Raw genomic sequence first — 11,878 nt, 5'->3', positions numbered from 1 at the left:
TTGCTGATTGGATTTTTTTATTAAATGTCTTCCATGGGTCTGACCTTTCCTTGACTGTGTCGTGGTTAAGCTCTTCCGCAGCGCGGGATACCAAAGCCTTGAAGTGAGCATCCTTCAACAGATTAGGGTACGCGATCAGAAGTTCCTTGACACCTTGCGATTGAAGTGATTCTTTCGAAGAAAATATCAAGGTTCCAAATAGAGGGAAATGATCTGATAAATTTTCACTCACTAGGACTTGAAGAGGAAGGCACCCAATCGCCACTATGAGAAAAATACAATCTGTCAAGTGCCAAAAGGAAAATGTTCGTAATAGAGAGTTAGCAAATTCTTAATAAAACCTCCGTAAGTAATAAACTGTGGATAGCAAGATGAGCGTGGAGGCCCTGCTGACGAGGTCGGAGGTGCTCTCCTGCTCTTTCGCCCTGGAGGGTAAGCCCTGCTTACGATTCGGTAGTCTCAAATGCGGCCGTTCAAGCATTGTATGCTCACGCATCCACAAGAAGAGATGCCCGGGGTTGCCCATCACAAGGAGAAAGTTTGCGCATTTCAATAGATCTCCCAACGAGCTCTCACGATGGGTTACGCTTCCCAGAGGGCTCTGCAGAGCTCAAACTATGGACTTTCCACCAGGCATGCCTTTCTCTTCTCCCGTGGAAGTTCTACATGCGTGCAGAATTTTGCGCCTGGAGCTTTTGTTCAAACCCGTCGTTCACATAGTCAGATGCTTGGATTTCAGAGAATCCATCTTTCTCAGTCCCCCTTCCCATTGCTTGCTTGTTAGCAGACCTTTGCTTTGTAACCTTGTCAGCCCGAATTGCAGGCTGACATTCATTGCAAGGGTCCTTGGCCGAGTTCTGCTTGCAGTGATGCTCTTTGTATGCATAGCATTACAACCAGTTGAGCGGTTTGCTGCACCTGCGTTTGCTGCTAGCTCCACAGCGGATGCTACCAATCGAGATTCCCGAGATTTTTATGAGATTCTTTTCAAGAAGTTTGAGGAAAAAGATGAGGAGATGAGTAGGTCTGAGAAGCTGGGTGGCTTTCAACAGAGACTTAGAGAACTCCACATGAAGGTAAAGGAGAAGAAACAGAGAGCAGAAGCAGCAAAACGTGCTTTGGAAGAGCTTCACAAGTCAGAATCTGGCGAGCAGTTTCTATCCCCACAAGAGAAAAGAGTTTGGACTCTGTTGGAGAGGACCTTTCAAGATTTCAAGGAGAAATTGAAAGAAAAATTAGAAGCTGTTAGTTATGCTTTTCCATTTGAGGAGGAGTTGAGAAGTTTTTTCAATAAAAAAATTGCAGAATTACTGACCTCGAAAAATAAAGCTTTAGGATCGGGGGATGAGGCAGCTCTAAAGCAGAAAGTAAGAGGATTTATTGGTGAAATCCGGGTCGAAGAAAGAAAATTGCAAGTGAAGGCACTTAGAGAAAGGGAAGAAGCTTGCAAGCAGCTGAAAGTAGAAGAATTGCAATTGAAGGACATCTTGGCAAGGCTTATCAACAAGCATTTTACATTACAGGAACAATCACAGGTTTCTGATGGTGACAAAGAAGAGTCAGAAGAACAAATACAGGCGCTGGAATCTGAGATTCAAGGTGTCTGGGAGAGATTACTGGATGTTAAAGCAACGCTGTGGCAGAGAGAAATAGGAAACTTGCAGGAAGCTTTGGTGAAGCTCCCATCTTTGGAGATGCAGCTTGAAGAAGGCTTCTGGAGTGCTTTGAAGGACAAAACCGCTGCAAGGTTAGCATACACAGATTCTCTCCTTGCACGACCAGATTCTCCCTCTCTATTACAGAGCTCGCTTTTCTGCAATAGTTGCAAAAAATCTAAAATGTGTATTTGCTTTTTCTGTTATCTGCTTAAAAGAGAAAGCTGGTGCCATATTTTTATCTCTTCCCTGGATAACACTAGTCTGGGTGCAGCTTACCACTTGCGTTGTAGTTGAGTAGTTTTGCAGCCGCATATGTGAAGCAACAGTACGCTGCTACCAATTAAAGCAGGCAATTTAGTTTTACTGTTTTTCATGAACTTAAGGATTCAATAGAGGCTGTGTTTGATTTAACCTGCTATGCGCGAGTAAACATCACCACTCTGAATTTTTAGTGGCTCAATTTTTCTTGATCACAGACAATTTCATTCTTTCAATTATGTCTTTTGGGCAGCTCAGCAGAAGAAACTCAGCAAAAAGAGGCACAAGAAAAGGTTGTGAATGACTTGACAAAGGTTCTTAACAGTGTCTTTGAGCACAAATTTTTACCTGAAGCTGTTGATATAGAACCTTTTGAAACAAAAGTAGATGATGAAATCTTGGCATATCTGGATACACTGAAAGCGGAAGAAAAGCCAGCAAAGGAGCTGTTGGATACCATCAACAAAGTTATTCGTGAAGACATCGAAGCTGAAAAAATGAACACAGCTAGGACACCAAGGCAGGGAAATGTGGTTGTTGCTCCTGGCCTTCAGAGATTGAAAGAGGAAAAGAGAGCGGAGTTGAAGCAGTTTCTGTCTAAAAACCCAGAAGTTGCTCGTGAGTTCGCTGCTCAAAAACAGGTTCAGTGTACTTAACTTCCTACTTCAGAGCCAGAGATGCTGTAGGTGCCCCTCAGGGTGAAGCTTGTCTCTTTCCGTACAAAAAGCATAATGATGATGTATGTGTTCGATTGCTTCTTCATGATACTCTGCATAGTTTCCGTGTATTCTTATGCTCTTGCCCTAAGCCATGCACGTCTTTCCTGCAATTAGATTATTTCCAGCCTAAATACAATTGACATGTGTGCATTATCTCTTGAGACGTTGTGTATACCAATAATGATGCAGCTGCCAAGCTCCATATTGATATCTCCTTTAATCTAGCCTTTCCAACAACAAGAAGGAAAAAATGAAAGTACAGAATTCTTGCTATCCCAGCGCTGAAGCTCTACCTCCAAAAGCTGAACCATACGATTTGGCCAGGGTTCATCTACTTCTAGTGTCGTGTTTTTTCCTTGGTCCATGGAATTGCGAGCTTGGTGAATCCAAATTGTAAACGTTTGTAGTCTGCGATATTGGGGCACCATCTGCTAGATTGTAAATGTTTGTTTGGGGGTGGGGGGTGTATATATGAGCTTTCTGAGCATCTTGTAGAGGCTGAAATCAACCTATATGACAAAGCAGATACACCTTATAGAGTTCGTTCCAATCCGGAGGTGCCATAGGTGGCATGTAAAGAAAGATAAAACTAACTTAAAATGCTCTCCATTAGGATGAGCTACATTATACAAAAAACTTAAATTCTCCACAAGGATCCTCTACAATCACCTTCGCTGTCGGGAACTCTTTAATGATGGATCTACCTCTGCGGTAGACCACCCATTTACCTTCTTTCGGTGCTTCATATACCTTTGTGAAGCTTGCCTCTGATAGTTACTATTGGACCTCTGAAATGATCTGGTGGGGTTGTAGCTTGCCAATAGGTAGTAGCCAGGAATAGGTGAAAGTATGTGTGATCCGCACCAATGGGGCTGTTAGGGGGTGGGAGAGGGATGGTACAGAAACGGAGAGGTCTCATGGCTGATGTTAACCTGATAGCAGAATCCATTGTTGTCACAAAATTATGATGTGGCATGCCCAACTGGCAGGACCAAGAGTTATAAGTTGTTCCAACTTACAGGGTCAAGTCCGATGGGGCCCTAGGGATATTAGGAAATATAAAGAAGGCTGGCGGGCAGGCTGTACGGACCCACCACAAATCGCGTTGACTGGCTGTACGGACGAGCGGAAATCGTGTTGACAGTGCTGATGTGGCAGCGTACTGAATTCCGTAATTTGCTCTTTCAAGATTTTCATGTAACTGCTTTTCCATGGCCAAGGGCCTTCAAATAGGACCCAAGGGCCACTCTCTGGCTCAGTTGTGCTGACGAGCTTACGAGCAGAGAGGACCTACAGGCATTGTAACTTTGCTCAAGCATTAATATAAAAATAAATACCGAAAGGGGCGCCAATCTTTGGGGCCAATCTCTGAGGGCACGGAACTACGCCGTGTCGTGTCGACTCAATTGAACTGTGATTAAAGTGCATTATTTTTTTAAAGTGATTCTCTTGTGTGGCGTGCCAGATTCTCGACTTGGGGTGCCTAAGTCTGTTACAGTGGTATCAGAGCTCAGCCGATTTCTCTTCTACCGGGAAATTCGATTTCTTTTTTTGCGACACATGGATTTTGGTGATGATTCTCGTAAGAATTAGACGAACCCTCGTGACACTTCTGTAACAGGAGGCAGCACGGAAAATTCAAATGGAACAGCAGATAAAGAATACGGGCCACCTCGGCCTACGGAGTATCAAGTATCAACTAATGGAGATGCAACGTCAGCAGCAGGTTGATGATTGCGCAAAGCAGATGCTCCAGTTTTCAAAGATCCCTAGTATGCCAAATTTTTGACACGGTACCTGATCAATGAAGTGCATACCCGATGGCAAAAAGCCATCGATTCCCCACTAAAGTCAGCACTCAAGAAACCTCCTGTCCCACGGATGTTTACTGAAGATGAACTTGATGACGTTGTCAAAAGACGAGTCAACCAACTTTTGGGGGCGAAGAAGCAGCCGAAGAAATGCAACAAGGGCACTGACTATCTTGGTTATTTGGGCCGTCAATCTTCTTTTGCGAATGCATGAAAATAAAAGAAGCATGTACGCTTCGAAGGATTGTCCAGTTCGTCCTCACCTTCTTCTGACAGTTTGGATAGCTCTTCCTCTTTTGATTCGAGTGATGAGGATTGAAAGGGCAAGAAACAATGAAAGAACCAGAGATTGGGAAAGAACAAGAAGGCCAAGAAAAGCAGAACCTACCGTAGACCCCGACACTTTTTTGACAGTTTTGACAAGGATTCATCCTCTTCTGAGAGTTCGAATTCTGAGGACCAGATGTTTTATTCGAAGAGGAAGCATCTTTACAGAGCAAGTCAAAATGACTTTCTCGAAGACTAGAATAAGAAGACCAAAGCATACTTACCCGGAACGCGGAACGGGAACGACGAGGAAACCCCCGTGGAACGGGGCAATGGCCAGGGATCCGGAATGGGAACGGCGCCAAACGGGAGGCATAAAAAACACCCAAATAATGCAATTTTTAGCATGTTTGAAATTTGAATACAAGTAGTATTAGAGTCCTTTGACTCTAATACTCACAAAAAAATCAATTGAAGACCCCTAGGCCATGGATGATGCGAGAGGGAGAGGGAGAGAGGGAGGGAGAGGGAGAGAGCTTGAGAGAGAGAGAGGGAGAGAGCTTGAGTGTCACGTGACACATCCCAACCCTATGTGTCCGTGGACAAGCTACACCACAGCAGGGTTTAGTCAGTCAAGTCAAGTCTAGATTAGCAGTGATCTGGCACTTTTGTGAGTCTATTCGTAGACCGTGCATGCCCAGTCCCTTAGCATAGATGCATATCCTCTGGTTGCACACAGCATGATCATCGGAATTCCCATCAGAATCCATTAGCATCAGTTAGGGGAATTTTCCAGTGCATTTAGCCTATTTTCCTATTTATTGGGATTTTCACTTATTATTTTTAAGTGACTTTCCTACAAAAGTAGGTAGGGCAATTTTGCTAAGTTTCTATATAAGCAAACCAAAGTTCACACTTTCTGGCAGAAGAGGCAGCAGGAGCACCTTGCTCAACAGGCAACTTCTCAGCAAGACCAACCCCCGCGACTACTCTGACGTTTTCTCCACAGAAGACCTAGCGTTTTTGCATCATATCAGCCTTGGCGATTTGTGCACAGCAGATCAGCCCCAGCGTCATCACGACACAACAGATCAGCCTAGTGTTTTTGCATTTGCAGAACCCTGACGACAAAAGGACCAATTTCAGCCCCTGGCGCTTTTGGATTTCAGCAGCAAATTAAGACCGGCATTATTCACCTAAAGTGTAGCAGATTCAGCCCGTAAAGACCCTCATTTTTCAGCCCTAAGAAACCTCATTTTTCAGCCAAGAAAACGAAGCCAAAACAGTCATTTTCAGCCACCGAAACAGTCCCGAAATTCAGCGATTAGAAGATCTCAGATTTCAGCCATCGTCGTCGTCACCGTCCTCGTCGTCGGCATAGACCAAGTTGCATAGTCCATTGCATATGCATTGTACACCTTTGTGCAATCAAAGAATAGACCACTCTCGCCGACGAGAGTGGGGCCTTCGGAGGAGGGTTTTACAACCTCTCGGGTGTCGTATCTCTTCTCTCTCCTTCTCTCAGTCTCATTCACTTGCATGCACAATCCACTCACTTTGTTCGTGACCACAGTACTCTACAAGACGGAAGGCTCTCTCCTTCCCTAAGAATCAGAAGGAACCTTGAGCAATAAAGATCACTAATCTTGAGAAAATACAACATTCATTCCGCTGCACCTAACATTGGTATCAGAGCTTTGGAAGTGTTCTGCATTACTCAAGGGAAGAACCACAAGAATTTTTTTGCTTGTTGCGATCGCAGGAACCCAAGTTTACTTGGACGTAGCGATTCCTAATCGTGTTTTGTTGAAGAGTGACAGGAATCCCAAGAAAGAAGGGCTTGTCCAGCCTCCCCTTGTGTCTCTTTTCACTCATTAAGAGCGGACCGTGCACTTAGCGGTCGGCCAATCGATGTGAGGTGGGAAAAAGCAACCTTGGTGTGAGCGCAAGGCCGCCTAGGGGTGCGCCCGCAGAAAGGAGTAGAACTCGGGTGAAGAGAAGATCCTTCTCCAACGCGGTTTGCAAGCGAAAGAAAAACCTCAAGAACCTCAAGACCCTCAAGACACCAAGAACCCAAGACCCTCAAGAACCCAAGTTCCTCGTGAACTTAAGAACCCAAGACCACAAGAACCCACAAGAACCCACAACTTCAGAATGGTCATCACTCGAAGCGGAATGGATACTTCGCTTGGAGGTGATGAGCATGAGAGAGGCGAAGAAGAATTTTCCCCACCAGGAGGTTTTTCCGACCCTCCCCCTTCCCCATCTACGACACCGATTGTACTAACTCCTATGGAGGCTTTCGGCAAGAGGATGATTGACAAGAAGTTAGAAGACAAAGCAAGAGAGGCCAAACGAAAAGCAGAAATAGAGCGTGACCATGAAGAAACGATGGTAGCCATAGAGCGTCAGTACCAAGAAAGAATGGCAGCCATAGCGCGTAAGAGCGAGCAAGCATGCTTGGAAGCCAAAGCAAGAGAAGCAGAAATGGATCGCAGACACGCAAAAGACAAAGCAGAAAGAACCCACAACTTCAGAATGGTCATCACTCGAAGCGGAATGGATACTTCGCTTGGAGGTGATGAGCATGAGAGAGGCGAAGAAGAATTTTCCCCACCAGGAGGTTTTTCCGACCCTCCCCCTTCCCCATCTACGACACCGATTGCACTAACTCCTATGGAGGCTTTCGGCAAGAGGATGATTGACAAGAAGTTAGAAGACAAAGCAAGAGAGGCCAAACGAAAAGCAGAAATAGAGCGTGACCATGAAGAAACGATGGTAGCCATAGAGCGTCAGTACCAAGAAAGAATGACAGCCATAGCGCGTAAGAGCGAGCAAGCATGCTTGGAAGCCAAAGCAAGAGAAGCAGAAATGGATCGCAGACACGCAAAAGACAAAGCAGAAAGAAAAGCAATACAAGAACAGAGCGACCGACAAAACACAGAGTTTTGGCGACTCTATTCTCAAGTTTAGGTACATATGCAAGAGATTTGGGGAAAGGAGACTCTCTCAGTCTCTTCTTCTCCAAAGCATGATACACACGATTTGCATGATTGTGTGAAGCATGATGATGATTTGAATGACAATGATAAGCATGATGATTTGGATGCCAATGATTTGCATAATGATTTGGATGACAATGACAAGCATGATGATTTGCATGATCAAGATGTGATTTCTCACAAGCATGATGAGTTGCATGAAGATGATGTGATTGTTCACAAGGATGATGTGTTAGTGGATGCTTTTTCTAGCGAAGCTAACCTCGTTGTAGATTCGATCAATCACGAAGAATCGATCTTGGCTTTCGAGTTGAGGTCCACAGATCCCCCACAAGAAGATTCGATAGATCACGAAGGATCGATCTTCGCTCTGGAGCCTCGGTCAAAAGAACCCTCACAAGAAGTATTATGTGTTCGCATGCTTGATACGCACGCATTGTTCGAGTGTTTCATTCGTGAAGGTTTCCTGTATTTTAGTCAACATCGTTATGTGATCCCTTTTACTAGGCATAACATATTGCATGTTGAGCAGGTTTCTCTCATGGATGAGCACGAATGTATGCGGATTGTTCATGAAAAGTTGAAAAGTTTGTATGTCAAGAAGTCACATTCCATGTCTCTTCCTTGGCATGACACAGTTTCCGAACGAGCACATGATTGTATGAGCACCAAGCATGGGCATTTCCATTGTGATTTGCCACAGTTGATTGTTTTTAATCAAACAGAGGAGATTCGACCGCATTGTTTGCATGTGTTTGATGAACGGGTTGTCACTCCGTCTCTATGTTCATCGACATTGCATACACAGTCTTTAGAGAAGACAATATTTTTTTCCTTCACTTTACATGCAATGGGTATGTTCATGGTTTTGTGTTGGAGATGGTTTCAGGAATTTTCAGCCATGGAGATTCTTGAAGTCGAAAGAAGCAGGACTCTACACGAAGTTGAAGCAAGAAAGGAGATTCAGAAGACTTTGAGTCGCTTTCGGCGCGGCCCAAAGAAACAAGTGTTGCAGATCTTTATGAAGTTCAAGTACCGCACGACCCACACATCAGAGTGGGCAGGCGAAGAGTCTCTTCTAGGATTCCGGATAGTGTTGGCAATCTCCCTCGACGCCATACAGTTCGGTACCAGTACCTCACTTTAAAAAGGAGGGGATGTCACGTGACACATCCCAACCCTATGTGTCCGTGGACAAGCTACACCACAACAGGGTTTAGTCAGTCAAGTCAAGTCTAGATTAGCAGTGATCTGGCACTTTTGTGAGTCTATTCGTAGACCGTGCATGCCCAGTCACTCAGCAAAGATGCATATCCTCCGGTTGCACACAGCATGATCATCGGAATTCCCATCAGAATCCATTAGCATCAGTTAGGGGAATTTTCCAGTGCATTTAGCCTATTTTCCTATTTATTGGGATTTTCACTTATTATTATTAAGCGACTTTCCTACAAAAGTAGGTAGGGCAATTTTGCTAAGTTTCTATATAAGCAAACCAAAGTTCACACTTTCTGGCAGAAGAGGCAGCAGGAGCACCTTGCTCAACAGGCAACTTCTCAGCAAGACCAACCCCTGCGACTACTCTGACGTTTTCTCCACAGAAGACCTAGCGTTTTTGCATCTGATCAGCCTTGGCGATTTGTGCACAGCAGATTAGCCCCGGCGTCATCACGACACAACAGATCAACCTAGCGTTTTTGCATTTGCAGAACCCCGACGACAGAAGGACCAATTTCAGCCCCTGGCGTTTTTGGATTTCAGCAGCAAATTAAGACCGGCATTATTCACCTAAAGTGTAGCAGATTCAGCCCGTAAAGACCATCAATTTTCAGCCCTAAGAAACCTCATTTTTCAGCCAAGAAAACGCAGCCAAAGCAGTCATTTTCAGCCACCGAAACAGTCCCGAAATTCAGCGATTAGAAGATCTCAGATTTCAGCCATCGTCGTCGTCGTCGTCATCGGCATACACCAAGTTGCATAGTCCATTGCATACGCATTGTACATCTATATGCAATCAAAGAATAGACCACTCTCGCCGACGAGAGTGGGGCCTTCGGAGGAGGGTTTTACAACCTCTCGGGTGTCGTATCTCTTCTCTCTCCTTCTCTCAGTCTCATTCACTTGCACGCACAATCCACTCACTTTGTTCGTGACCACAGTACTCTACAAGACGGAAGGCTCTCTCCTTCCCTAAGAATTAGAAGGAACCTTGAGCAATAAAGATCACTAATCTTGAGAAAATACAACATTCATTCCGCTGCACCTAACATTGGTATCAGAGCTTTGGAAGTGTTCTGCATTACTCAAGGGAAGAACCACAAGAATTTTTTTGCTTGTTGCGATCGCAGGAACCCAAGTTTACTTGGGTGTAGCGATTCCTAATCGTGTTTTGTTGAAGAGTGATTGGAATCCCAAGAAAGAAGGGCTTGTCCAGCCTCCCCTTGTGTCTCTTTTCACTCATTGAGAGCGGACCGTGCACTTAGCGGTCGGCCAATCGACGTGCGGTGGGAAAAAGCAACCTTGGTGTGAGCGCAAGGCCGCTTAGGGGTGCGTCCGCAGAAAGGAGTAGAACTCGGGTGAAGAGAAGATCCTTCTCCAACGCGGTTTGCAAGCGAAAGAAAAACCTCAAGACCCTCAAGACCCTCAAGACACCAAGAACCCAAGACCCTCAAGAACCCAAGTTCCTCGTGAACTTGAGAACCGAAGACCACAAGAACCCACAAGACCCACAACTTCAGAATGGTCATCACTCGAAGCGGAATGGATACTTCGCTTGGAGGTGATGAGCATGAGAGAGGCGAAGAAGAATTTTCCCCACCAGGAGGTTTTTCCGACCCTCCGCCTTCCCCATCTACGACACCGATTGCACTAACTCCTATGGAGGCTTTCGGCAAGAGGATGATTGACAAGAAGTTAGAAGACTAAGCAAGAGAGGCCAAACGAAAAGCAGAAATAGAGCGTGACCATGAAGAAAAGATGGCAGCCATAAAGCGTCAGTACCAAGAAAGAATGGCAGCCATAGCGCGTAAGAGAGAGCAAGCATGCTTGGAAGCCAAAGCAAGAGAAGCAGAAATGGATCGCAGACACGCAAAAGACAAAGCAGAAAGAAAAGCAATACAAGAACAGAGCGACCGACAAAACACAGAGTTTTGGCGACTCTATTCTCAAGTTTAGGCACAGATGCAAGAGATTTGGGGAAAGGAGACTCTCTCAGTCTCTTCTTCTCCAAAGCATGATACACACGATTTGCATGATTGTGTGAAGCATGATGATGATTTGAATGACAATGATAAGCATGATGATTTGGATGCCAATGATTTGCATAATGATTTGGATGACAATGACAAGCATGATGATTTGCATGATCAAGATGTGATTTCTCACAAGCATGATGAGTTGCATGAAGATGATGTGATTGTTCACAAGGATGATGTGTTAGTGGATGCTTTTTCTAGCGAAGCTAACCTCGTTGTAGATTCGATCAATCACGAAGAATCGATCTTGGCTTTCGAGTTGAGGTCCACAGATCCCCCACAAGAAGATTCGATAGATCACGAAGGATCGATCTTCGCTCTGGAGCCTTGGTCAAAAGAACCCTCACAGGAAGTATTATGTGTTCGCATGCTTGATACGCACGCATTGTTCGAGTGTTTCATTCGCGAAGGTTTCCTGTATTTTAGTCAACATCGTTATGTGATCCCTTTTACTAGGCATAACATATTGCATGTTGAGCAGGTTTCTCTCATGGATGAGCACGAATGTATGCGGATTGTTCATGAAAAGTTGAAAAGTTTGTACGTCAAGAAGTCACATTCCATGTCTCTTCCTTGGCATGACACAGTTTCCGAACGAGCACGTGATTGTATGAGCACCAAGCATGGGCATTTCCATTGTGATTTGCCACAGTTGATTGTTTTTAATCAAACAGAAAAGATTCGACCGCATTGTTTGCATGTGTTTGATGAACGGGTTGTCACTCCTTCTCTATGTTCATCGACATTGCATACACAGTCTTTAGAGAAGACAAGATTTTTTTCTTTCACTTTACATGCAATGGGTATGTTCATGGTTTTGTGTTGGAGATTGTTTCAGGAATTTTCAGCCATGGAGATTCTTGAAGACGAAAGAAGCAGGACTCTACACGAAGTTGAAGCAAGAAAGGA

General features: G+C 44.7%; 1 protein-coding gene across 2 annotated transcripts in view; it reads left to right on the top strand.

The window, feature by feature from the left end:
- The first annotated feature begins 329 nt into the window (after positions 1-329).
- The window catches only part of LOC147430791 (putative inactive ATP-dependent zinc metalloprotease FTSHI 5, chloroplastic), a 122,596-nt gene continuing 111,047 nt past the window's right edge, over positions 330-11,878 (top strand). For both annotated transcript variants that reach the window (XM_086493348.1, XM_086493347.1), the window contains exons 1-2: positions 330-1,747; positions 2,170-2,557. In XM_086493348.1, the coding sequence (XP_086349474.1) occupies positions 372-1,747; positions 2,170-2,557 (1,764 nt within the window). In that variant the 5' untranslated portion in view covers positions 330-371. The remainder of the gene's footprint in view (positions 1,748-2,169; positions 2,558-11,878) is intronic.

Source organism: Adiantum capillus-veneris, chromosome 21, assembly GCF_014529385.1.
Source record: "Adiantum capillus-veneris isolate H3 chromosome 21, ASM1452938v2, whole genome shotgun sequence".
Taxonomy (NCBI): domain Eukaryota; kingdom Viridiplantae; phylum Streptophyta; class Polypodiopsida; order Polypodiales; family Pteridaceae; genus Adiantum; species Adiantum capillus-veneris.
This window is presented reverse-complemented; position numbering and strand designations above follow the sequence as displayed.